Source organism: Bos mutus, chromosome 13 (assembly GCF_027580195.1).
Source record: "Bos mutus isolate GX-2022 chromosome 13, NWIPB_WYAK_1.1, whole genome shotgun sequence".
In the NCBI taxonomy this organism is placed as follows: domain Eukaryota; kingdom Metazoa; phylum Chordata; class Mammalia; order Artiodactyla; family Bovidae; genus Bos; species Bos mutus.
Genome location: NC_091629.1, coordinates 27,458,941 through 27,484,999, shown reverse-complemented (window position 1 = coordinate 27,484,999; position 26,059 = coordinate 27,458,941). Strand labels below are relative to the sequence as shown.

General features: G+C 52.4%; 2 protein-coding genes across 2 annotated transcripts in view; one reads left to right on the top strand and one right to left on the bottom strand.

Annotated features, from left to right (window-relative positions):
- The window catches only part of APMAP (adipocyte plasma membrane associated protein), a 30,400-nt gene extending 15,466 nt beyond the window's left edge, over positions 1 to 14,934 (top strand). Inside the window, exons 4-9 of the mRNA XM_070381188.1 lie at positions 7,345 to 7,437; positions 9,173 to 9,289; positions 10,381 to 10,555; positions 11,060 to 11,194; positions 11,610 to 11,802; positions 12,972 to 14,934. Coding sequence (XP_070237289.1) covers positions 7,345 to 7,437; positions 9,173 to 9,289; positions 10,381 to 10,555; positions 11,060 to 11,194; positions 11,610 to 11,802; positions 12,972 to 13,172 — 914 coding nt within the window. The 3' untranslated portion in view covers positions 13,173 to 14,934. The remainder of the gene's footprint in view (positions 1 to 7,344; positions 7,438 to 9,172; positions 9,290 to 10,380; positions 10,556 to 11,059; positions 11,195 to 11,609; positions 11,803 to 12,971) is intronic.
- Positions 14,935 to 16,036: 1,102 nt separating this feature from the next.
- Positions 16,037 to 25,802, bottom strand: CST7 (cystatin F). The gene is made up of 4 exons (XM_005900954.3): positions 25,685 to 25,802; positions 18,294 to 18,466; positions 17,396 to 17,512; positions 16,037 to 16,432 (listed from the first exon to the last, which is right to left on the bottom strand). The coding sequence occupies exons 1-4, from the start codon at positions 25,752 to 25,754 to the stop codon at positions 16,355 to 16,357; spliced, it is 438 nt and encodes a 145-aa protein (XP_005901016.1). The 5' UTR covers positions 25,755 to 25,802; the 3' UTR covers positions 16,037 to 16,354.
- Between the last annotated feature and the right edge of the window lie 257 nt (positions 25,803 to 26,059).

Sequence of the window (26,059 nt, the reverse complement as noted above, 5' to 3'; positions counted from 1 at the left end):
TTACCACATTGGCTTCGTTATTGTAGCTTTATAGTAAGTTTTTTTTTTAAGTCTTTATTGAATATTGCTTCTGTTTTTTGGTTTTTTTTTTTGGCCGAGAGGCATCCCTGAACAGGGACCAAACCTGTGCCCCCTGCATTGGAAGGTGAAGTCTTAACCACTGTACCGTCAGGGAAGTCCCTGTAGTAAGTCTTGAAGTCAAGTAGTGTCCGTCCTCCAAGTTTGTTCTTTTTCAGAATTGTGTTGGCTCTTCTATATGTTTGCTTCTTCATGTAAGCTTTAGGATTATCTTGTAGATTATCTACAAAATAGCTGCTGGGATTGCTCTGAATCTAGAGCTCAGGTTGAGAAGAACTGACCTTTTGACAATGTTGTATCTTTTAATCCATGAGCATGGGCTATCTCTCCCTTTATTAAGTTCTTTGATTTCTGTTATCTGAATTTCATGGTTTTTCTTATCTAGATCGTGTATATGTTTCATTATATTTAGACCTAAATATTTCATTCTTTTTGGAAGGTAGTGAAACACCTGATACTCTGATTTTAATTTCGGATTTCACTTGTTCATTGTTGGTGTATAGGAAGCTGATTGACTTTAGTATATTATCTTTGTATCCTGCAGCCTTCCTATAATTGCTTATTAGTTTGCAAGAATTAAGTGTTCTTGATTCTTTGGGATTTTCTACATAGACTGTCGTGTCATGTACAAATGAAGATAGTTTTATTTATACTTCTTATATCCTTTTCTGGTCTTACTGCATTAGCTAGAACTTTCAGCTAATTGTAAAGAAGTGATGAAAGGGGACATCCTTGCTTTGTTCCTGATTTTAGTGAGAAAGCTTCTAGTTTTCACCATTAAGTATGATGTTAACTGTAGGTTTTTTCGTAGATATTCTTTATCAAGTTGAGGAAGTTCCCCTCTGTTCTAATTTGCTAAAGGTTTTTATCATGAAATGGGTGTTGGATTTTTGTCAATACTTTTTCTGCATCTGTTGATAAGTTCATGTAATTTTCCTTTAGTCTTTTAATATTATGGGTTACTTAACTGATTTTCAGATGCTACACGAGCCTTACATACTTGGGATAAATCCCATTTGGTTGGGGTGTATAATTCCTTTTATACATTTTGGATTTGATTTGCTAATATTCTATTGAGAATTTTCACATCTTTGTACTTGAGAGATATTGGTGTGTAGTTTTCTTGAAATGACTTTATCTGGTTTTGGTATTAAAGTGATGCTGGCTTCATGGAAAGAGTTAAGAAGTATTACTCTCCTTCTGTTTTCTGGAAGAGATTATAGAAAGTTGGTACCATTTCTTCCTTCCTAAATGTTTGGTAGAATTCATCAGTGAACCCATCTCAGCCTGGTGCTGTTTTGAAAGGTTATTAACTATTGATTCATTTCTTCAATAGATACAGATCAGATCAGTCAGATCAGTTGCTCAGTCGTGTCCCACTCTTTGCGACCCCATGAATCGCAGCACGCCAGGCCTCCCTGTCCATCACCAACTCTCGGAGTTCACTCAGACTCACATCCATCAAGTCAGTGATGCCATCCAGCCATCTCATCCTCTGTCGTCCCCTTCTCCTCCTGCCCCTAATCCCTCCCAGCATCAGAGTCTTTTTCCAGTGAGTCAACTCTTCGCATGAGGTGGCCAAAGTACTGGAGTTTCAGCTTTAGCATCATTCCTTCCAAAGAAATCCCAGGGCTGATCTCCTTCAGAATGGACTGGTTGGATCTCCTTGCAGTCCAAGGGACTCTCAAGAGTCTTCTCCAACACTACAGTTCAAAAGCATCAATTCTTCGGCGCTCAGCCTTCTTCACAGTCCAACTCTCACATCCATACATGACCACAGGAAAAACCATACCTTGACTAGACGAACCTTTGTTGGCAAAGTAATGTCTCTGCTTTTGAATATGCTATCTAGGTTGGTCATAACTTTCCTTCCAAGGAGTAAGCGTCTTTTAATTTCATGGCTGCAGTCACCATCTGCAGTGATTTTGGAGCCCCCAAAAATAAAGTCTGACACTTTCCACTGTTTCCCCATCTATTTCCCATGAAGTGGTGGGACCGGATGCCATGATCTTCGTTTTCTGAATGTTGAGCTTTAAGCCAACTTTTTCACTCTCCACTTTCACTTTCATCAAGAGGCTTTTTAGTTCCTCTTCACTTTCTGCCATAAGGGTGGTGTCATCTGCATATCTGAGGTTATTGATATTTCTCCCAGCAATCTTGATTCCAGCTTGTGTTTCTTCCGGTCCAGCGTTTCTCATGATGTACTCTGCATATAAGTTAAATAAACAGGGTGACAATATACAGCCTTGACGAACTCCTTTTCCTATTTGGAACCAGTCTGTTGTTCCATGTCCAGTTCTAACGGTTGCTTCCTGACCTGCATACAGTTTCTCAAGAGGCAGGTCAGGTGGTCTGGTATTCCCATCTCTTGAAGAATTTTCCACAGTTTATTGTGATCCACACAAAGGCTTTGGCATAGTCAGTAAAGCAGAAATTGATGTTTTTCTGAAACTCTCTTGCTTTTTCCATGATCCAGCAGATGTTGGCAATTTGATCTCTGGTTCCTCTGCCTTTTCTAAAACCAGCTTGAACATCAGGAAGTTCACGGTTCACATATTGCTGAAGCCTGGCTTGGAGATTTTTGAGCATTACTTTACTAGCGTGTGAGATGAGTGCAATTGTGTGGTAGTTTGAGCATTCTTTGGCATTGCCTTTCTTTGGGATTGGAATGAAAACTGACCTTTTCCAGTCCTGTGGCCACTGCTGAGTTTTCCAAATTTGCTGGCATATTGAGTACAGCACTTTCACAGCATCATCTTTCAGGATTTGGAATAGCTCAACTGGAATTCTATCACCTCCACTAGCTTTGTTTGTAGTGATGCTTTCCAAGGCCCACTTGGCCTCACATTCCAGGATGTCTGGCTCTAGATGAGTGGTCACACCATCGTGATTATCTGGGTCGTGAAGATCTTTTTTGTACAGTTCTTCTGTGTATTCTCACCACCTCTTCTTAATATCTTCTGCTTCTGTTAGGTCCATACCATTTCTGTCCTTTATCGAGTTCATCTTTGCATGAAATGTTCCTTTGGTATCTCTGATTTTGTTGAAGAGACCCCTAGTCTTTCCCATTCTGTTGTTTTCCTCTATTTCTTTGCATTGATCGCTGAAGAAGGCTTTCTTATCTCTTCTTGCTATTCTTTGGAACTCTGCATTCAGATGTTTATATCTTTCCTATTCTCCTTTGCTTTTCTTTTTTCTTCTTTTCACAGCTATTTGTAAGGCCTCCCCAGACAGCCATTTTGCTTTTTTGCATTTGTTTTCCATGGGAGTGGTCTTGATCCCTGTCTCTTGTACAATGTCATGAACCTCATTCCATAGTTCATCAGGCACTCTATCTATCAGATCTAGGCCCTTAAATCTATTTCTCACTTCCACTGTATAATCATAAGGGATTTGATTTAGGTCATACCTGAATGGTCTAGTGGTTTTCCCTACTTTCTTCAATTTAAGTCTGAATTTGGCAATAAGGAGTTCATGGTCTGAGTCACAGTCAGCTCCTGGTCTTGTTTTTGCTGACTGTATAGAGCTTCTCCATCTTTGGCTGCAAAGAATATAATCAATCTGATTTCGGTGTTGACCATCTGGTGATGTCCATGTATAGAGTCTTCTCTTGTGTTGTTGGAAGAGGGTGTTTGTTATGACCAGTGCATTTTCTTGGCAAAACTCTATTAGTCTTTGCCCTGCTTCATTCCGTATTCCAAGGCCAAATTTGCCTGTTACTCCAGGTGTTTCTTGACTTCCTACTTTTGCATTCCAGTCCCCTATAATGAAAAGGACATCTTTTTTGGGTGTTAGTTCTAACAGGTCTTGTAGGTCTTCATAGAACCGTTCAACTTCAGCTTCTTCAGCGTTACTGGTTGGGGCATAGACTTGGATTACTGTGATATTGAATGGTTTGCCTTGGAAATGAACAGAGACCATTCTGTCGTTTTTGAGATTGCATCCAAGTACTGCATTTCAGACTCTCTTGTTGACCATGATGGCTACTCCATTTCTTCTGAGGGATTCCTGCCCTCAGTAGTAGATATAATGGTCATACCCCTCATCCAAGGTAAGGAGCAATGGCTGCACTTTGCTGGAGCAGCCGTGAAGAGATACCCCACGCCCAAGGTAAGAGAAATCCAAGTAAGACAGTAGGTGTTGCAAGAGGGCATCAGAGGGCAAACACACTGAAACCATACTCACAGAAAACTAGTCAATCTAATCATACTAGGACCACAGCCTTGTCTAACTCAATGAAACTAAGCCATGCCCGTGGGGCAACCCAAGACGGGCGGGTCATGGTGGAAAGATCTGACAGAATGTGGTCCACTGGAGAAGGGAATGGCAAACCACTTCAGTATTCTTGCCTTGAGAACTCCATGAACAGTATGAAAAGGCAAAATGATAGGATACTGAAAGAGAAACTCCCCAGGTCAGTAGGTGCCCAATATGCTGCTAGAGATCAGTGGAGAAATAACTCCAGAAAGAATGAAGGGATGGAGCCAAAGCAAAAACAATACACAGCTGTGGATGTGACTGGTGATAGAAGCAAGGTCCAATGCTGTAAAGAGCAATATTGCATAGGAACCTGGAATGTCAGGTTCATGAATCAAGGCAAATTGGAAGTGGTCAAACGAGATGACAAAAGTGAATGTTGACATTCTAGGAATCAGTGAACTGAAATGGACTGGAATGGGTGAATTTAACTCAGATGACCATTATATCAATAGATACAGACTGATTCAAATTGTCTCTTGTGTGAGTTTTGGCAGATTGTGTCTTGCAAGGAATCGGACTGTTCCATCTACATTATCAAATTTGTGGACTTAGAGTTGTTCATAGTGTTTCTCTAGTATCCTCTTAATGCCCAGGGGGTCTTTCGTTTCTGATACTGGTAATTTCTATCTTTGTTAGCCAAGCTAAAGGATTATTTATTTGATTGATTTTTTTCAAAGAACCAACTTTTGATTTTGTTGATTTTTCTTCATTGATTTCCTGTTTCAATTTCGTTGATATCTGCTCTAATTTTTATTCTTTCCTTTGCTTACCTTGGGTTTCCTTTGTTCTTCTTTTTCTAGTTTCCAAAGATGGAAGCTTAGATGACTGATTTTAGGTCTCTTTCTTTTCTAATATGTGTCTTTGATGCTGTAACTTTCTAAGCACTGTTTTCTCTGCCTCCAGGAAATTTTTGGTAAGTTGCATTTTCATTTTAACTTAGTTCAAAATGTTTTGTAATTCCTCTTGAGATTTCTTCTTTGACCTATGTATTAGTTAGAAGTGTATGCTGTTTAATCTCCAAGTAGTTTGGGATTTTCAGCTCTTTCTTTTAGTGATTTCCAGTTTAATTTCATGCTCGTGTGAGAGCAGACATTATATCATTTCTGTTCTTTTAAACTTATTAAGGCATATGTTATGGCCCAAAATGTGGTCTGTCTTAGTGAATGTTTAATGTGAACTCAAGAAAAATATATATTTTGCTGTTTGTTGGATGAGGTGTTGAAGGGTGTCAATTATATCTAGTTAATCAATGGTGCTGTTGAGTTCAACTGTGTCTTTATTGATTTTCTTATTTATTTATTGTTTTTGGCTGCACTGGGTATTCGTCTAGTTGTGGCGAGTGGGGTTACTTTTTTGTTGCAGTGCACGGGCTTCTCATTGTGGTGGCTTCTCTTGTGGAGCACTGGCTATACGCGAATGGGCTTCAGTTAGGGTTGATTTTTTGTTGGCAGGATCTGTCCATTTATTTATTTAGACATATAGTTGATTTACAGTGTTGTGTTAATTTCCACTATACATTAAAGTGACTCAGTTATACGTATATGTATATTCTTTTCCGTTTTATTTTTCATTATGGTTTACCCCAGGACGTTGCAGCCAGCTCCCTGTTTTCTGACTGTGCTGTGCAGTCGGATCTTGCTGCCCGTCAGGGTCTTTCTGTTTCTGAGGGAGGGATGCTGGGGTCTTCTCCTCTGATCCTGGATTCCTGGGCTTCCTTGCAGTTGTATCAGTTTTGCCTCATGTATTTTGACAATTATTATCGGGCGCATACATGTTAAGGACTGTTGTGTCTCCTCTACAGTTGACCTTTGTTGTTACCTGATGGTCTTCTTTATCCCTTATCATGTTCCTAGCCCTGCAGCTTTATTTTAATTAGTGGTAGTGTGGTGTATTTTTCTTTACCCCTTCATTTTTCATCTCTATGTGTCTGTATATTTAAAGAGAGCTTCTTACAGACTGCATTTCGTTGTGTCTTGTTTTCTAATACACTCAATGACAATCTCTGTCTTTTAATTGAGGTTTTTATGCCATTAATATTTAAAATGATAATTGATATACAGTTGACCCTTTAACAACTCAGGTTCACTTAAACATGGATTTTTTTTCCATTGAACACATTCTGCAGCACTGCTGCATCCACAGTTACTTAAATCCATGGGTCTGGAATCCTGTGATGCAGAACCTCGCAGATTCAGGACCTTGAGGATGTGAGGGCTGACCATAAAGTTATCCACAGATGTTTGACTGTGCAGAGGGTTGACGCCCCCTAACCCCCAGTTGTTCAAGGGTCAGCTGTTGTTGGATTACTCTCTCGCATGTTTGTTACCGTTTTCTATTCATTGCTTATGTTATTTTCTTCCTTATTTTCTCATTCACTTTGGGAGTTCAGTAGTTCAGTTGAGCATCTTATATGATTCTCTTTTCTGTCCATTCTTTGCCTATCAGTTATACTTATTTTAAATACTTTTTTTAGTGGCTCACCTAGAGTTTGCAATATTTACATTTAAAAATATGGAGCATTTCATGAATTTGCACATCATTGCAAGTTCTGCGTGGTTCTGATTCTAGTATATGTGCTGCTGAAGCGAGCACTTGATTTTACACCCAGGGTCCTTCCCAGCAGTTGTTTCCCTTTGGTTGGATAGTCACCTTCAGCAATTAGACACTGCCATGAGGCAGATGTGAACAGACCAAAGTGCTGAGCATCAGCCTGAGGGTTCCCACTTCTTTGCAGGTAGCAAATCCTGTTTTTATCTCTGACTGGTGTCTGCTGTGCCTTTGCTCCAGCCTCAGGGTCACTCCCATGCTGGTTCCAAGGCCCCTATGGCATTATCGCTGCACTTGTTAAGGCTTTTGGCCCCAGACACCACTTGGTTTCATTTTCAAAACTGCCGTTTCCTCTCTGGAAACAAAGCACAGACTGGCCACCTCTGTTGTAGGTGGTGGTGAGAGCATAGTTCTTAGGCTAACCTAGTAATACCCTTATTCCTTCCTGTCTTTGAACAGATGTGATGTTCACGGGTACAGCAGATGGCCGAGTTGTAAAACTTGAAAATGGTGAAGTAGAGACCGTTGCTCGCTTTGGCTCAGGCCCGTGCAGTAAGTTTTGGTGACCACCTTTGTGTCTCTTCAGACACCCAAGGAAGGTGCTGAGAGGAGCTGTTTCCTGGAAGTCAGGTCTTTGGAAGAGGAGAGCCCCGCTGTCCAGCTGAGGCTCCCTGTGGTCATACTTTCCCTCCAGGCCCCTCACACCCCTCACCTCAGCACGCACCCCAGAGCTTCTGTGGGAGGTGCTAGGCTTTGTTCCTCAGGTGCCAAAGTGCATTCCCGCACTAGCCTACCGTGGACCTCAGCCCTTCATCCAGAGTGAATTACCCTTAAGTCCCTCAGGTTTTAGAAACTCACTATTTAAGCACTGGTAGGTGGGCTGCCATCTATGGGGTCGCACAGAGTTGGACACAACTGAAGCGACTTAGCAGCAGCATCAGCAGCACAGACTTACTTTCCCTTTTGTTAGGAGCTAGAATGTTTTTGTAAAAATGATGCATTTTTATAGTAAAATGGGAACAGCACAAAGAAGAAAGTAAAAATCACCTAGAGTCTTCTCAGGTGTAACTTGTTAACAATGTAACAAATAACTTTTCAGATCTCTTTCTGTTCATGGACTCACACCCACACATGGTTGTAAGTGATGGGATTATACCCTGCTTATGAGTATTCAACCTGCTTTCCCACTCGGTATTGTGGCCATATGTGCCTCTGCAGTAAGCATCCTGTGATAAGCATCCTAATATAAGCACGCATGGTAAGTGCCTCTGCAGTGTGTCCTGCAATAAGCACTCTGGTAAGCACCCTGCAATAAGCACTGAGTAGTAAGCACCCAGTAGTAAGCACCCTGCAGTAAGCACTCTGGTAAACACCCTGCAATAAGCACTGAGTAGTAAGCACCCAATAGTAAGCACCCTGCAATAAGCACTCATTAGTAAGTACCCTGCAGTAAGCATCCTGTGGGAAGTGCCCTACAGTGAGTGCCCAGCACTAAATATGCTTTACCACAGGTTTAAAAAGAATATAGGTAGTAGAACAGGAGAATGGATCTAAGGAGTAAAATGGTAGCTTTTCCTTTATGATGGGTGGAGGGACCCTGCCATGTCCTTGGACGGGCACAGCGTTCAGGTCCAGCTGTGGGGCTTCAACCCCACTCCTGGAGTGCTGGGGGATCCAGGGGTGGGGCCTGTGCCTGCTGGGAGATCTGGGGGTGGGGCCTGTGTCTGCTAAGGGATCTGGGGGTGGGGCCTGTGCCTGCTGGGGGATCTGGGGTTGGGGCCTGTGTCTACTAAGGGATCTGGGGGTGGGGCCTGTGCCTGCTGGGGGATCTGGGGTTGGGGCCTGTGTCTGCTAAGGGATCTGGGGGTGGGGCCTGTGCCTGCTGGGGGATCCGGGGGTGGGGCCTGTGCCTGCTGGGAGGTCCGGGGGTGGGGCCTGTGCCTGCTGGGGGATCTAGGGGAGGGGCCTTTGTCTGCTAAGGGATCTGGGGGTGGAGCCTATGCCTGCGCTGACTGTTTTGAGTCTCCAAACGCTGATGTGAGCGTGATCCTTGAGTGCCAGTTGCTGTGCGTGTGTCCACATCCTGACTCTCTGGTGGGCCCTCTGGACAGACTGGACAATCATCCTAAGCTCTCAGGGCCTGGGACACGGTGGGGGCTGATGCCACGGTCAGTTTTGTTCTCTGCAGCACGATGCAGGTTTAGGACGGGATAGATAAGGTAATTGGACACTGATGGGCTACAGGCAGAATCTGGGGCCAGCCACTGATTCCTGTCTGTTTCCCTAGAAACCCGAGATGACGAGCCTGCTTGTGGGAGACCCCTAGGCATCCGGGCCGGCCCCAACGGGACCCTTTTTGTGGTTGATGCGTACAAAGGACTGTTTGAAGTAAATCCCTGGAAACGTACGTGCCAGTAACTTGCTTCCTTCTGTGATGATTGTGGATCTTTTAAATAAGTGTGTATTTATTTATAAATGGGTTTAGTAGAACTTGTTCAGTACAGCCTACCGGAGACCCTGGTATTTTTCTTACGTACCGAATGGTACTGAAGGTCTTGCCTGCAGAGAGCACCAGAATTCACGTCATGTGGCTCCTCACTCGAGCCTGTCTCAGGTTCATACCTTCCTCTCCCCTGACCACCGGGTCCCAGAAGGTCTCATTCCAAGGGTGTGAGGCTCCTCTTCCTATCTTCACTTTTCTGTGTGTCCGTCTGGGCTCCCTATTTGTTTTCTGCTTCTCAGTCTTCTCTTTTTCCTTCCCCTTCATCTCTTGTCTTTTTACTTTTCCTTCCTCCAGCTGCTTCTGCTGTTTCCCTCCCCTGACTGGTCATGGTGTCCTGTGGACCAGTGCTGTGATATTGCTGTGTGTGCTTAATTGGGAGGGTCACGTGGAGGGAGGAGTTGTCATCGTGGGTGGTGCACAGGGCCCCTGGGTGGCCCCCACTCTGCCGGGTGCCGGCATGTGCCAGTTACTCAGCCTCTGAGTCCGCTTGCCTCACCACAGAGTAGCGCTGACGGGAGGGCCTGCCTTGGGGGATTGTTGTGGGGGTTTAAATGGGGTTGGACGTAAAGAGAACTGAGCACTCCATGAGTGTCTGTGCTACAGCCTGAAAAGACTTTATACTACTCCTGCTTTTCACATTTAAAAGCAGGTGAGGGGAGCATTGTGTATTTCTCTCAAATAGAAAATTGCCTTATTATCCCCAGACTCTTCACAGATTTTTAAGTCAGTTGGTCTTGGGGAAAGGAGTTCCTCATCCATAGGGAGGATTCTGCCTTTAGTGGGCTTCTAAAAAGTTCATCACTGAACAGAAAGGAGGGAAACACTGTGCGAAGTACTGCATCTTCTGACATAGGGAGTGGGGAAGCTCCCTTAGTTTTTCCTTTTAAATAAGTTAGGTTGATTAATAGTTTGAAACTATTGAGCCACATGTTTTTAGAATGAAAGCAAGTCTCCCCCCTTTCTTCTTTCTTTCTTCCTTCCCATCCCCTCAGGTGAAGTAAAACTGCTGCTGTCCTCTGAGACCCCCATTGAGGGGAGGAAAATGTCCTTCTTGAACGATCTTACAGTAACTCGGGACGGGAGGAAGATTTACTTTACGGATTCTAGCAGCAAATGGCAAAGACGAGATTATCTGCTCCTGTTGATGGAGGGGACGGATGATGGGCGGTGAGTGTCCTCCTAACTCTGCCCAGGGCGGCTGTAGATGGGCAGGATGACGTCAGAGAGTGTATCACGCCCAGGAGTTGGTGGGTGTTTCTGAGCATCTGCTCAGCTATTAAGGGGGGATCTTAATGTCTCTTGGAAATAGGTGGTAGACACAACAGGGCAGCGAGATGTTCTCACTTCTCTTTGGAGAAATGAAGCTAAGAACAGCCAGGCCATCTGAGGGTGTGGGGCGTGGTCTAGCACCTGGCAGGAAACCTCAACTCCTGTGAGGCTGGAGCCATGGTGACCCACCCTGGTGTGAGCTAGCGAGAGAACTGACCGTAGGCTTGTCTGGAGGGGGGTGCCTGGGGGGCTCTCCAGGGCCAGCCTGGAACTGGTCTGAGAGGAGGATGGGGGCCCTGCTGCTCCAGTGGAGGCCAAGTGCTCCTGCACAGGCCCTGGCCCAGGGCTCCAGCCCAGCATGGCTCCCAGATGCCCCGTGACCCTCTGTGTTGGCGCCTGCAGCCTGCTGGAGTACGACACTCAAACCAAGGAGGTGAAGGTTTTGCTGGACCATTTGCGGTTCCCCAACGGGGTGCAGCTGTCTCCTGCGGAGGACTTTGTCCTGGTGGTGGAGTTGGCCATGGTGAGGATCAGGAGGTGCGTGAGCTGGCTGGCGTGACGGGCGCCGGACCGGGCTGAGGGGTGGGGCGGGGCCTGGGGGCCTGGGTGAGAAGCGGGGCTGGGCTGGTGTGAGAGACCCGCTTTAGAGCCTGGGACGTGGCAGAGGTCGGTCCTTTGTCAGGGGAGAGTTGTCTTCTCTCTTTCCCTCAGCCTTTTTGAGTGTCGCGGGCTGGGAGAGTCTCGGAAGAACGCTGATTGTGGTCCTGGCCCGGCCCGGTTTCCGCCGTGGCCCAGTTCCCGCCCCTGCTTCTTGCTGGACCCAGGATTCTGAGGCCCTTGCAGCGGGCCCTTGCATGATGTGCCCTCATTTGTGATGGATATATTGGTGTTTGGCTCCAATTTTTTGTTTTGGGGGGCTGCTGTTCATTGCCTGCTTGGTTGACTTTTTCAGGTTCTACGTGTCTGGCCTGATGAAGGGAGGGGCTGACGTGTTTGTGGAGAATTTGCCTGGCTTCCCGGACAACATCCGAGCCAGCAGCTCCGGGGGGTACTGGGTCAGCATGGCGGCCATCCGCGCCAATCCCGGCTTCTCCATGTTGGATTTCTTATCCGAGAGGCCTTTTCTTAAAAAAGTGATTTTTAAGGTAAACATGAAAACTATGATTTCAAGAAACAAAATGAAATTGCATCTCATTGGGGGTTTTTTTGACCCTTGTGAAAGCTCTAAAAATTCTAGTTCTGCTTATGGTATCTGATACTTTCAGTGACTTCTTTAAACTTATCCTTTGCCTTAAAATGTGAATTTACATCTTTGAGCCCTCTGACTCTTGCCCTCCTTGTTTCCTCATCTGGAATTGTCACCCTCACCATCATGACCTGTTGGGCCTCTGTCCTGCTTGTTCCTCTTACTCTCCCCTGGACGCCCAGCCTTTGGCTCTTCCTCACGTGGTTTAGGTGCCCCTTCCTTCTGCCTCCCCGGAGCCTCGTCATGCCCTCCGTGGGATCCTGCCCATGGTACTGGTACTGAACTGTTTGTAATCTAAGGTCCTAGAAGGTGCCAGGCGGCGGTTCCTGAGTGAGTCTGTGCACATGTGCTCATGGACAGACCTTTGTACCTACATTCATATATCTTTACCTGTTCCTTTAAACTGAAAACTCTTAAGTAAGACTGATGTTTCTAGTCCAACACCACAGGATCTGTGCCTGTCTTCTTACCATCCATGTTGGTACTTCCTTTCTCTAAGGGTGAGAAACCTGGGTCCCGTGCTCCCTCATGCCTGTTTGATCGATTCCCCAGTGTCCACATTTGTAGCCTTTGTCCCCAGCATCACACGGCCCTGGTTAGGGCTCTGGTACCCAGGCCAGCCCTTCTCCCTCCTCCCAGTTTCTCCCTCCTCCCAGCCACGTGTAGGGGCCTGCTGTCTCCTTGGGGGCCCACGGCCTGTGCCAGCCACTCCGCTGCAGGACACCATCTCCCCTGCTTGGAGCCATGGCCTCTCCTCCAGGGTGGAAGCTCCCTACTCAGACTGACTCCCTGGTTTGGGCGACCCCTGCACGCACCTAGCCTGCTTAGCCCCACAAGCCATTTTTTGACTAAATGTTTTGGGACCAATAATTTTAAAAGGCAGTAGCACTCTTGTGTGGAGGGGAGCAGGTGGGGAGGTGGTTCAGTGGGGGGCAGTGCAGGTGGGATGCACCCAGCAGGTGACAGGACTGGGTGCCTGGCTGCGGGTCTCCAGGTGGGCTTGTTGTCTGGGCTCCAGGGTCTGCACCTGCCCTGCCATACTCTCTCTGCTCTGTGCTTCCTTTGCAGCTATTCAGCCAAGAGACGGTGATGAAATTCGTGCCACGGTACAGCCTTGTCCTGGAGCTCAGTGATAGCGGGACCTTCCTGAGGAGTCTGCATGACCCCGAAGGGCAGGTGGTCACCTACGTGAGCGAGGCGCATGAACACAGTGGGCATCTTTACCTGGGCTCCTTCAGGGCCCCCTACCTGTGCAGACTCCGCCTGTAGTCTGCTTAGGCTTGCTGTCACCCTGTGCCCGTTGTCACCCAGAGCCCTCTGTTACCTGGAGCCCGTTGTCACCCCATGTGCCACCCTTCCTCCATGCCTGCTGGTCCGGGAGGTGTGTGGCCCCAGGACACCTTCACCTGAGCTAGGCCTTGAATTTGCTGAGGGGAAGATGAGTCCTTGTAAAGCCATTTTCTCTTAAAAACCTCCCCAAGCGTGGTGATTGTCTCTGGGACCTGGGGACTTGGTGTACTTGGGTGGGGATGGATTTGTGGGTGGCAGCTGGGGTCTCGTCCCTGCTGCTGGCTGTGTCTCACCAGCCTTGGTATCTTTGCTGTTAAACAGGTGATACCTGCCTTTGGGGGAGGGACCCCAGGAGGGTGAGGAGAGCTCAGAACAAATGTGTGTGAGACCTCAAGATGGGCTGTGCGGGCAAAGACTTCCCCAGAGTCGTAAGGGACTGGGCCTCAGCCCTGGGCGTCCCTCCTGTGGCTCCCACCCTCTTCCCCAGCCCAGCCCCCGCCCTCCGTCCCTGGGCCCCCACCAGTGTTCTGAAGGCAAGGACCTGGATGTGTGTGGAGGAAGAACATGTTGATTCTAGCTGCTCAGAGGACTAGCCGGCTTCTCTGTGTACAGCTTGCTGTGCAAATCACAGGATGGGGATGGAAGGTGGGCGCTGGGCACCAGGAGTCCTGTTCACAGCTGGTTCCTTGTCCCCGGACCCAAGTGTGAACAGTGCATGTGCTGGGGTCGCTTCTGTTCCGGTGTCACAAGCCTGACAGATGTGCCCACACGTGGTCCTGGTGGTGGGCGACCCTTGTGGATTGACCTGTGGGTGGTGTTGCCCGAGACTTTGTTCTCTGCTTTGATTTGCTCCAACAGCGAGTGAGGTCTATTTTTCCGTGTGTCGTGAGGGCTGTTCTGCTGGGATCGTGCTTGCATTTGCTTGGTGCCTCCGCCATGGCCTCCCACACTGACTCAGTCCACATGACACCGCTGTTCTGTTTCCAGCCTGCCAGGTAGGGCTGATGTCTGCTCCTCCCTTTCCTGGCATTTGTGAGAACACATCAGGGATTGTGTGTTGGAGTTGTCTTTGTGAGTTGAAAAGATGGTATTTTGAATGGATGACAACAGTGAATGACGTCAAGGAGGGCCGACAGCAGCGGTGAAACCTGAACCGTTTGTGTCGTGTGCTGACTCAGGTTCCCCCCGCCCATTTTAGGGGAGAACAATCAGTCTGATGGGGGCCCGTCCTGGGTCGTCTTCTGCTCAGGGCCAGCTCCCCACACAGCTGTGCATGGCAGTCAGACTGGCTGCGTGGCAGTGACCCGTGTCCTGTCGGGTGATGCAACCTCATGGGAAGTGGTGTTTAATAGGCAACAGTGCACCCGTGTATGACGTCTGCAGGAACAGTAGGGTAAAACCTGACCATTCTGCCATGAAAACGCAGCCCAGGCGCGCTGACCCTGAACGTTTCTTGGTTGGGAGCCGGGAGCCGAGGGCTGCACTGTCAGTGCAGAGGAGCTCGTAGCTTTTCACAGTTTTCAGCAAAGGTGTCTTTTTTTTTCCCCCCTGACTCAGGTGTTGCTTTTCTGTCTCAAAGTGTCATTTCCTGTGTTCTTTGTGGTTATTTGCCATGGTAAGGTGTAAAGTATAGTTTCATTAGTCTTAAATATACGATAGACTTTTGTTGTAACATAAAATGAATTTGTTCTAATGTGAATTGGTAACATGCTCTTAAAATTAAAGCAAGTGATTCATTCATTGTGTGCTGCTTTATCATCTGTTATGAAAACACCGTCAGTACTCCGTCACTGCCTTTTATAGGACCGAGGCTTCACGTTGAGGTTCTGTCGTCAGCGTTCGCTCTGCCGTGCTAAATGGTTTTTACATGTGCTGACCTCGTAATGATACAGGGAGACTGGCCGAGTCTCACTGGGAGCGGAGGCTGGGGAGGGAGCTTCCCAGAGGTGCAGGCAGCCGGGGGCTAGGGGCAGGGTGACTGCCCAGCCCAGGGCTCAGACCTACGGGTACCTGGGTCCCTGGCACCGAGGCTGGGCAGCAGTGAGACTAAGCCTCGCGGGCAGTTAGTTCACCGGGCAACGGGTGTTCCTCAGAGCCTGGTCCATCTGCAGCCCGGGGCGGGGGCGGGGGGGGGGATGCCTGGAGCTTGATCCCAGAGTCTCCACGGCTGATGGACAGGGGCAGAGGGCCTGGCAGGGAGGCCGGGGAACACTCAGGGTGGGCTTGCTGGCTGGAGTTTGGTTTTGGTCAGTTTGAGACCTGAGTGTTCCTTCATGGTGGTAACTCTGTATGTCTTAGAATCCCGGGTCCTTAACTTGACATTTCTTCGGTGACACTGAATGAGATGGAGGGCCAGCTTGCCGCTGTCAGAATCATTCACTCTGAGGGCAGAGCTGCTGTGTTTTAAAAAGCATGCAGACTGGGTGGCAGTGCGGGCCTCGAGGCCCCTGCTAGCTGACACCCTCCTCCTGCGGTATGTGACACTGTCATGGGCACAGGGGGCTCAGGGGTGGGGGGCCCTGGGGCCACTCCCCCAACACCTCTCTGTTCTGATGTCCCGGGAGGCCTGTGGGGCAGCATTGGGTGGCCCCATGGTTGTCAGGAGAAACCTGGCCTTGTGCTTCAGTGCATGTTGGTGTGTGAAGACAGAGGGGAGTTCAGAGCCTGTGTGCTGCGTCAGGTGCGGTGGCCCCACAGGGGTGTCCCGAGGCACTGGGCCCGGGGTTCCTGCTGTGCCCCACCGTATGGTGGGCCCTCCTATCACTGAGCTGCCTTTCCAGTTCTCCCCTCAGTGGGTCAAGCATCAGGCAGAGCTTTGAGGGGGTCAGTTCTTTATTCAGGTTTATTCCTAAGTGTTCACCTTGGAGGTCATTACTGAGCTGGTTGGGTCCCTGCCCAGTGCTGGGATGATTATTCAGCCTGAAGGACGGCCCTCTGGGCTTTCCTCGAGGGCCTGGGACCTCGGGGCAGTCGGGTGGGAGGGCCCTTGGGGTCCAGAGCCCGTGTAACTCGCACCAGAGGACTTGCCCCATCTGTGCAGACTGGCTTCCCATCCCCGCAACTACGTGGCTGTCCGTGGGCTCCTGGTGCCACCATTCTGTTCCTGGCAGATGCCGTTCCCGAGGGTGGGTGACAGCGGGGACGGAGCTGGGAGGTGGCAGTCAGTGACAGTGGAGGAGGGACACCTCGGTAGTCTGCAGCCAGGGGACGACCCAGACTTCAGAGTAGCAGCTGAGGGTCTGAAAGGAGGGGTGGCCTGAGGGTTCCCTTTCCGGAGGCTGCCCACCCCACCAGGGCACCCCCACCCGCTGCAGAAGTGGGTTCCCAGTGCCACTGCCTCGGGGGGGGGTTATGTACACACACGTGTGCTTATGTGCATGTGTTCACGTGTGCACGTCTGTGTGTGCACCCACAGATAGGCATGTATGTTTTCTTTACTGAAGAGTTCTCCTCCTGCCCTGACTGTATTTTGAAAAACTTCAAATCTACAGGAAAGTTGCAGGAGTAATTCAAGAATACACACTTGGGCTTCCCTGGCAGTCCAGCGGTTAAGAGTCCACTGCCAGCGTGAGGGCACAAGTTCGATCCCTCTTCCGTGAAGATCCCACTTGCTGTTGGGCAACCAAGCCCGTGAACCACAACGAGTGAGCTTGTGCTTCGCAAGGAAAGAAGCCTCCGCAGCGAGAAGCCCCTGCACCACGACCAGAAAGTAGCCCACTTCCAGCCACGAAGACCAAGCGCGGCCAAAAAGAGGAAATCAGCACGTCCTCCACACCTCTGTTTATAGATTACCAAGTTCTGCTGCTGGCAGCCCACTCTAGTACTCTTGCCTGGAGAATCCCATGGACAGAGGAGCCTGGCAGGCTTCAGTCCGTGGGGTCACGAAGAGTTGGACATGACTGAGTGACTAACCCTAAGTTCTGCCGCCTCTGCTCTCCCTGAGTGTGTATATATAACTTCTGAATTATGTCAAAGGTGTCTCTGCTCTCCCCGCACCTCCATGCCTGCAGTATGTGCTCCTGGACATGTGCTTCTGGGAGCAAGGAGGGCTTGGCGTTTGGGAAGTCCCAGGGGGCCGCCTCCCACCCTCTGGTGTCGGGGTGGGATCTGGAGCCTCACAGGGAGAGAAGCGCTGAGGGTGAGCTCGAGGCTGTGGAGGCGGTTGGGAGGTGCGAGGGGCGGGAGGCGAGACCCCCTCTTACCCACTGCAGGGTGCGGTTGGTCTGGAAGCTGCAGTCATCCAGGTTTGCGTGCCCGGTCTTTTTGCAGGTGGTTCTGCCGATGTCCATGTCCAGCATGAACTTCAGGCCTTTCACTATCTGAGGGGACAGAGGGTGGGCCTGGGACACTGGGTCCAGGACATGGTGAGAGGGAGTGAGCTGGGGGCCGCCTCCCTCCCTCCAGGCTTGGGCCCGGGTTCCTGCAGGCGGTGGGGAGGAAAGACCCCGATCCCCCGGTCTGGGCCCCTAGAGCCCTGATGCAGCTTTCACCCGCGCAGACTGCCCTCCACGATCCAGACAGCATCCTGCTCTCAGAGTTTGCAATCGCCAAAGAGAATAGAGATAACACAGTCACCTGCCAGTCCTATGCCCAGAGGGTGACCATGAGTGTGTGTCAGCATGCCGGGTGGTGTTGGGCAGCCTGCGTCCTTGGGCCAGTGGATGTGAAGCTTGTGACCAGCTGCCCTGGGCCCGCTTTTAGGGGGTGAGTGACTGGTCCTGTACCCTCGACCTGTGTTCTCAGGAGCCAGGCCTGGCTGCCCCATGGGGTCCCTGTGTGGGGAGCATTAGGCCTCCCATACGGGGTCACTGAGAAGCATGGGGACCTCCCAGGATGTGACGCATGTGGGGACGGGGCACGGTGGCGGCAGCGTGGCCAGAAGTGCTTTGGGGCTGTGGCGGAGCCACCCTCAGGCAGCCCTGAAGGTGGGCAGCAGTGCAGCTTGTGTCCCCACCCCAGGGGCTGCACTGTCCACCCTGGGGAAGCCAGGTCTGCTGAGAGATGGTGCGGGCCTTGGAGCCTGATGCTGGTGGCCCCAGGCTGGTTCTGGGAGGTCAGATCTGGTCAGACCTGGCTGCCCTGCGCGAGCCCAGACCTCACCTGGACAAGGGCTCTGCTAACACGGGACTCCCGGAACAAGAAGGCGTCATTGCTGCAGTTGTTGAAGCTCTCGGCGCTGTGTCGGGCCGCCCTGAGGACATCTGGGTCGTTGGTCTTGATGGTCTTGGGAAATCCTGGTTTCGCATCTGACTTAAGGATCTGGGAGCAAAAGTCTGGACGAGAAACAGAACCAGACGAGAACTTTGCTGAGGGGTGGGGGCTTGGCCCAGGGATCACGCCTCCCACATCTGCTCCCAGTGTGGTCCCCACCCGTCCACCCCCTCATCCGCCCACCTGGCCTGTCCCCCCCGCCCCTGGTCGTGTACCCTCCCGGCCCGTCCACCCCGTGCCTCCTGGTGCATCTCCTGTGTGTCTCCCGTGGCTGCCCTGTCCCCAGCCGAGGGCCAGTGTTGTGGGGGGCAGAGAGATGGGTAAGAAGAGGTCCCGTCCCTGCCCACTTGGCCCTTTTCAGAAGCCAGGTCATCTCTGACAGTCACAGGAACCTGGACAGCCCCCCAGAGCCTCTGTCAGAATGAGCCCTGGTGTGCAGAGAAGTTGCCCCTGGCCTCTGAGGCTGCCCTCTGGCTCTGACCCCTCCGCTTGTCTCCAGGAAGTGGCCAAGGGGGAGGTGCCTGGAGGCTGTCCATCACTCCCAGGACTCTGGACTGAAACCACCAGGCTGCCAGGTCCCCGGGCCACCCGTGTGCTGCTCCTCTGGAAGTTCAGGAAGCAGGTGGATGGCAGAAATTGTAGTTGGTGGTTCAGGGCTGACTTGATTTCAACCATTTCTCAGTTTTGCTGCAGTGGTCACAGACTACTTGTGCATTAAAATCAAAATTGTGGGGGAGGGAGAACGGGAGGAGGGTTTGGGTGGTAGATTACTTCTCTTTACTAGGAATTCCCCCGATTTTCCTGAAGTCATGTGTCCGAGGTGACCCAGAGCTGACCCATCCCCCAGTGACCGCTCAGCTGTGGTCTTCCTCTGAGTTGCGTGGAGTATGGGGTCCCCGTTTCATGCACAGCCCGAGTTAGGGCTCAGCTGCGTTCTGGCCAGTGTGGATGGTCTGTTGGCCTGTGCTGCCTGGAGGGTTACTCTGCCTCCCTTGGCCGTGACCTTGGGGAGCATCTTTTGGAGGATTCAGTGGGGCTGTGGTCAGCACAAGGTGGTCAGGCTGGAGCCACAGACGTGTGGACGAGCTTCCAGGTGTAGAGTGTGGAGAGAAGGGGTCAGTGCTGCCCGGGTCCCTCCTCACGGGAGACTGCAGACTTGGGGTGCTGGGTGTGGGCCCCACTATCAGAGGATACAGAGCTCCCTGGTTGTGAAGAAATCTTGACTCCTGGGAGGAAAACTGCTGTGAGGTCAGCAGCGCGTGGGGGCTTCATTCCTCAGGGGCCAGACTGGGGGACAGAGACCCCCCAGTCATGAGGCTGATGGGCCGAGAGGACCTTCAACTTGAGCTGGGGGTGGGTGGGGGTTAGGCCCAGTGGGCTGGTTGGGCTGGGGCCCAGGAACCTGGCAGGATGGCTTGTGTGGGTCTCTGTGCCCAGGGGCCCGGGCTGGGGTCAGTCAGAGATGCTGGAACCTTTCCTGGGGCTGCCTTGTCCATGGGTCCTAGCAGAGGCTGGGACATGGCGGACGCCCAGCTCAGCTTGGCAGGGTGGTCTTGCTGGGGTGTCAGTGATCCCATAGCTTAGATTGAGGCTCCCAGAGGAGGCTGGTTCCACCGTCGTCTGAGGTCTTCACAAAGCCCTTAGAACTGGGCGTCTGATGTGGCAGCGGGTACAGAGACCCCCACCAGGAGTGAGAACCAGGCTGGCTGGGCCGGCCACATCAGCCCAGCTGCAGGGTTTCCTTTCTGTGTGCGTGGAGCATGGAGGGGGCACTGGCTGTGGGCAGAGAAGGCGTGGGCCCCATCTGGGTCTGGGTAGGGTCTCCATAGGCCCCCTGACCCTACGTGTGACCCGCTGGTGCCTGTGACAGCCTCTTTGTCAGGGGGACTGGCACTGGCTGCCCGAGTGGGACCCCTCCTGGAAGGTGGGCCCAGCTGGGTCCCTGGTCCAGACGGAGCTCTGGATGGCTCTGCGAGGGCCACTAGGGGCCTGCTCCACTCTGGTGAGAACCTCCCAGCACCAAATGCTGTCACTGGTCCCCCACAAAGCTCTGTCCCCAGTGTCTCTGAGACTCTCCTTTGCGGTGACCCGGCCCTCATGTGATGTCCCACAGACGCCGGCCGTGGCTGAAGTCTCTGGACATGGCAGCTGTGTTGGTTGGCTGTCTGGGCCCTGAGCCCGTGGCTCTGACTCTGGTGCTGGAGAGCTCCTGGCCTGCTATTGATGCCGGGAAGTCCAGTGTGGTTTTCTTTTGGGAGAACAGCTTGATTCCTGCTCATCAGCATAGTCTATAAACAGCAGGAGCACCTGGTGGACAGCCCAGTCTCCTGTGTGTTTATCCATGGCTGTCGATTTTTCCTTTGTACAAATTACATATATTGCCTTTTCTGATTATAAGCTTACCTATCTGGTAGGAAACTTGAAAAATATAGAAAAGTATAACAAAAACGTTAGAGCTCACTCTCAGTGTTGCAAAGATAATCACTGTCGCCTGTTTTTTAAATAAAATGTATTAGATTTCATTTCACTTGAACTTAACATGAGTGTTTTAATAACGAAGTGAAACTAGGCGAGGCCAGACCTCCTATGAACGTCCCTCCCAAACGTGTGACGTCAGTTCCTAAGTGATTTTGGTAAAATTACAGAGGTTATGAGAATCATTGAACTTGGTTTATTTTTAACTACATTTCCTAAAGTATAGGCTTCAGTTCACCAAGGCCTTGTCAGCAGAGCTATCAAAGCAAACGATAGAACCTCATTTTTAGTTTGAAAAAGTTGAAAAGTCAAACCTATTTTCAGAATGGTTCTTCAAGACATCAACAGGGAAAAGTTGTGGGCAGAATAAGCCCAAGGTTGGGGGCTCTTCTTTCAGAAGAGAGGCAGCTGGGTGGGGGCCAGGTCCCAGCCAGGTATCCCGGCCCCCCACCCCCGCCGAAAGGGTCCTGGGGGCTGTCTTCCTCGCACCTCTACCCCATCTACAGGGAGAAAAGAGGCCTCCAAGGAGTGCAGGGCAGGTTTAACTCCAGGTTCTGAAGCCATGCTGTTTTTCTCTCAAGAGGTGTTTCTGGAGGGGTGCTGGGAGTGATGCCGGGGGCTGGGGGGGCACACAGTCCAGAAGGTGGGGGACAGTGATGGTGACAGTGACCTGGCAGAAGGGGCTTCAGGAGGGAGCCAGGTGGGGACCAGTTAGAGGGCTGGGAGGTGCGTGGGGCTGGGGGGTGGAGGGTGGGAAAGGAGAGCAGAGAGAGCCCTGAGCTAGAAGCTGGGTGTGGGGTCTGGAGCGGGACTGTGACTCACCCTGGTGGCAGGTGGTGGCCTGGTGACATGGGCTGAGAGGACCACCAGGAAGCGAGGTTGTGAGGAGGAACAAAGGCTCTGCCTCCCACACCCAGGGGCGGTGTGGATGGAAGTGAGGTCTCCGGATGAGGTGGGGCAATGGGGGCTGCAGCCCTGAGGGGCACAGGGGAGACAGAGGTGGGCAGATTCCTGAGGGGGGTGGCTGAGTCAGGAAGGAGAGAGGAAGCTCCCTCACGACTCTGGAAGAAATAGGCGGCAGGAGATTTGGCAAAGAAGACATGGAGGGGCCAGAGACTTGGGAAGGTTAGGGGGATGGCGGCAGGTGGCAGGCACCAAGTGGCGGGGGGGGGGGGTTCTGGCTGCCCCCAGGGACACAATTGTCATGACACCTGGATGAGCCCCTGGGCAGGAGCGCAAAGGCCTGGAGGGGAGGACGGCAGAGGCCCAGCCTTCCCGCGGCCAGAGCAGACGCCCCCGGTGGAGACGGGGTGTCGTCTCAGACCAGGGTAACAGAACTGGGCCCGGACAGGTCATGGGCAGGAACTTGTGCAGGGCCAGCTCTTGGCAGACCCTGCCCGCTCACCCTGACGTCACCAAGGCTGCTCCCACTGACCTCCGGGCGGCTTGGACCAGGCCGCCCCGGTGGACTCCCTGGCCACTCCCTTCTGTGAAGTCACCCCAGGCCCCTTCACCCCTGGATTCAAGGGAATCAAGGACTCTCTCCTCTCCTGGTGATCAGAGTGGGAAGCAAAGCATCAAGGAACCGTTCTGATGTTTCTGGCTGAAAAGTTAACTTTCCATCAGAATCCTAAGTGAATCCTCCTCCAGCTCCTGTCCTCCCTGCCGGACAACCCCTTCTTCAGAACCAACGCCAGCCCCCTCCGTGCTGTTGGTGGCCAGGCCCTGTGCTTGCCCTCACGGGGTGGGGCACTCCACTCCCACCAGGAGTGTGTGGGCGCTTCACAGACGTCTAGGGGTCAGGGCAGGTCCACTGCTGACCAGGTGGACCTGAGCTCGGGATGCTGTCCGCAGCAACAGTTAACTGTTTCCATGCAGGTTACAGAGGACGGGGTCTGCCCTCGAATCACCACCAAACGTTCAGAAAGCGTCCCGGGAGAGGACAGCAACTTCCTGACAAGGACCGGCTGTAAAATGAATCAGTAGCAAATGTTTTGCGTAAACAAATGTCCCTTAACTTGCTTTCTTAAAAATGAAGACACGTGGGAGGCACTGAAGCCTGGGATGCTGGCTGTGGTCCACGCACTGAAGCTGGGGAGGGGGCCGGGCCCGGCCTTGCAGTCCCTCCCCGTGGGTGGATGAGCGTCCCTGCGGGGAGGGGAGTTTCCTGGTGTAGAAGGGCAAGGGGGCTCCTGGGCGGCCCGAGGCTCCCCACCCCTTCCTGTTTCAGGAATGTTCTTCTAGGTGTGCCTGGGAGGCGGGGGGAACCCGAGAAGAGAACCAGGGTGCCCACGAGTGGAACGCTCTGACGTCTCTGCTGAAGGCCCACCCCCCACCCCGTGTCCTTGGGGGTTTCCTCCCAGCGGTTGCTTCCCTGCCAGCTTCATGGGGCCCTTGTCGTGGGCAGGGCCTGGGGCTCACACGGGGGGTGCTGGGAGGGGTCGTGCCCAGGAACTGGGGTGCTGGTGTCCATGGTCTGCCTGGAGATTCACCCTGAGCCATGCCCCCTCACGTGATATCACATCTCAGTGAGCCAGTGGTTGCCCTTAATTCTGTGGGGCCACACCCACCGGCCGTGCTCTGGGGGCTCTGAAGGATGAGTCGCCCTTCGTTCAGGGGGCGTATGTGTCCCCCGGCACAGACAGGATGCTAATTAGTCCCAGCCTTAACCCATCGGGACCCGCCCAGAGTGAATCCCAGCTCTGTCTCTTAAAGGCTGTGTAGTCCGGGGGAAATTGCTTGACCTCTCTGAGCCTCTCTTGATGGCACCTACTCCTGAGGGTTGTGGTGAAAGTACAGGAGACCGTCCCTGGGAAGGTCTTGTCGCTAACGGGCGTGTAATTGTGTCGCGACTGTCAGATATCAAATATGCAAAATGGCTGCAGTGGGGGTAAAGGGTGTCCCAGCTGGAAAACAGAGATCTCAGAATGCAGAGGGTGGGTCAGGGGCCCCCTTGCCGAGATGTGGCATTCCCCTGCCCCCCGGGATGCAGCCTAGCCTGGGCCTCCCTTGTGGAGGGTGGTCTCTGGGTGTGCCCAGGTCCTGTCACTGGTGGCCGATGGGCTGGACCCCCGGCCCTGCCCAGGTGGCCTGTGGTGGGAAGCTGGGCCCCTGGGAGCCTGACTAGGGGGGCTTCCCAGGAGAGATGAGAGTCAGCTTGAGAGAGAAGGGCTTTCCATTCTCAACCGAAGGTAGAACAGCTGAAGAAATCAGAGCAGTGGTTTCCTAGGTTCTAAAGGGCTCAGGTTAGCACAGTTCAGCACCAGGGGTGGGAAGAAGTCAGGTGCCCAGGGTGTGACACTGGGGGCCCCGGTCCCCCCGCTGTGAAAGGCTCTGGAATCTGTTCTTGGAGGAGGGCTGTGGTGAGAGCAGACTTGGGGCCGGGGCTGAACTGTCTCTGCTGGACCACCAGCCAGGGGCCTCCAAGCCCCTCACTGGGCCTGGCCTCTGTCACAGCAGAGAGAGTCTGTGTGGCATGGGGGTTACGGCCAGCAGAGGTTCAGGACCTGGGGTTTGGGCGGGCGACTGCCCAGCGCCCCAGACCCAGGGGGACTGCCTTCCTTGGGCCACAGCAGCCAGGCTCCTCCTGGGCCTCAGGCGGTGAGGTGATTTGCCCATTTCATGGATGGTGAGACTGAGGCTCAGAGAGGCTCAAGCTCCCAAGGCCTCTGCATGTGAGTTGGACCCTGGGCCCTCCTTCATCTTGGGCTGCAGGGTTGTGAGCCAAGCTGACAGGGGAGGGCCCGGCCAGCCAGAGGGGAGGAGGGGGGCGGTAGGGACAGGCCTCTCCTGCTGGGTTGGAGATGGCTGGGTCCAGGGCCAAACCCTGGCAGAGGACAGGCAGTCCCACCAAGGGAAGAGGCCCGTGCCCAGAGCCTCTGGGCCAGGATTCTCCTCGCCATCCCCTTGTTAGGGGAGGAAGGGAGGCAGCAGAAGAAGCTTAGGGCAGGGGAGGGCAGGAACGCCTACTCCAGTGCTGTGGAGACGTGGGCCCCTCACTCAGGCTTTCCCTTCGGACGGGCACTTGGGCATCCCAGGCAGACAGACGGCCCAGAAGAGGCCCCGTGGGGTTCACAGTGTGAGCTAAGACTGTGGTCCAGGGGAGGGGACCAAGGCAGGGTGTCTGGTCCCTGTTATCCCTGAGATGGGCCAGAGCCCCAGGCAGTGTCTCCCACTCCCTAGGCTATGACCCCTCCAGGGACTGAGAGGATCAGAATGTCTCCTTGTCACCTGCCCGGGCATCTCCACCTGGTCACCTGTGGCCATGCTTCAGCCCCCTTTGAAGACAGAGGAAGGCAGAGACCAGTTGCTGCCTGGGCACTGCCCCCACCCCTCACACTACCGCTGGTCCGGTTTCATTTCAGCTCCGGCCAACAGCTTCCTTGTGCACGTGGTGACAGGTGCTCAGGGGCTGTGTGACTGGGCAAGTCACCTACCCTCTCTGGGCCTCGTTTCCTGGCGGCTCCCCTCGCCTTCCCCTAGTGGTGGCCTGGCCGGAAGAATAAAGGTTCCCCCAGACAAGTCACAGGGGCGCAGTGGAGGCCGGAAGGATGCGCTCTCAGAAATGGCCTGACCCTGCGAGCTGTCCCCATGGAAGGGCCCTGGGGGGGGCCTCCTCTGGGCACACACAGACACCAGGAGTGGCGGGGAACAGAAGGCACTTCCCTGGCCCCCAGAACCCCCAGTATCCCCAAAGCCTGCTCCCCACAAAGGCAGCCACTGTGAGATCCCCTGGAACGTGCCTTGGTGACAACATGTGAGCAGCAAGTTCACAGCACCCAGGCAGTGAGGAGATCCCCTCTTACCTGGTGAAGACTTCCCCAAGACACCCAGGACCAGGCCACAGACGGCCAGCAGCGCCCCGGCGGGATGCATGGCTGTGTTCAGACTGTGCTGGGCAGGGGTGCCTCCCCGAGGTGGTGGGGGAGCCCCGCCCAGTGAACCGCCTGTCTGGGGTGGGCTGGTGGTTTCTTGCTCTTCACCTCCACATCTCTCAGCTACAAACTCAACCACTTCCTTTCTAAGAATTTCCAAACAACGATCATTTGCAGAGGGAGGAGGGAGAAGTAAGAGCGGCTAGCAAAACCTCTGTGATTTTCTGCCCTGGAAACATGTGGAAGAGATGTCCAGAGAAAAACGAGCAGGAATTTTCAGAACAGATGCTCGGGGTTTCTCCTTCA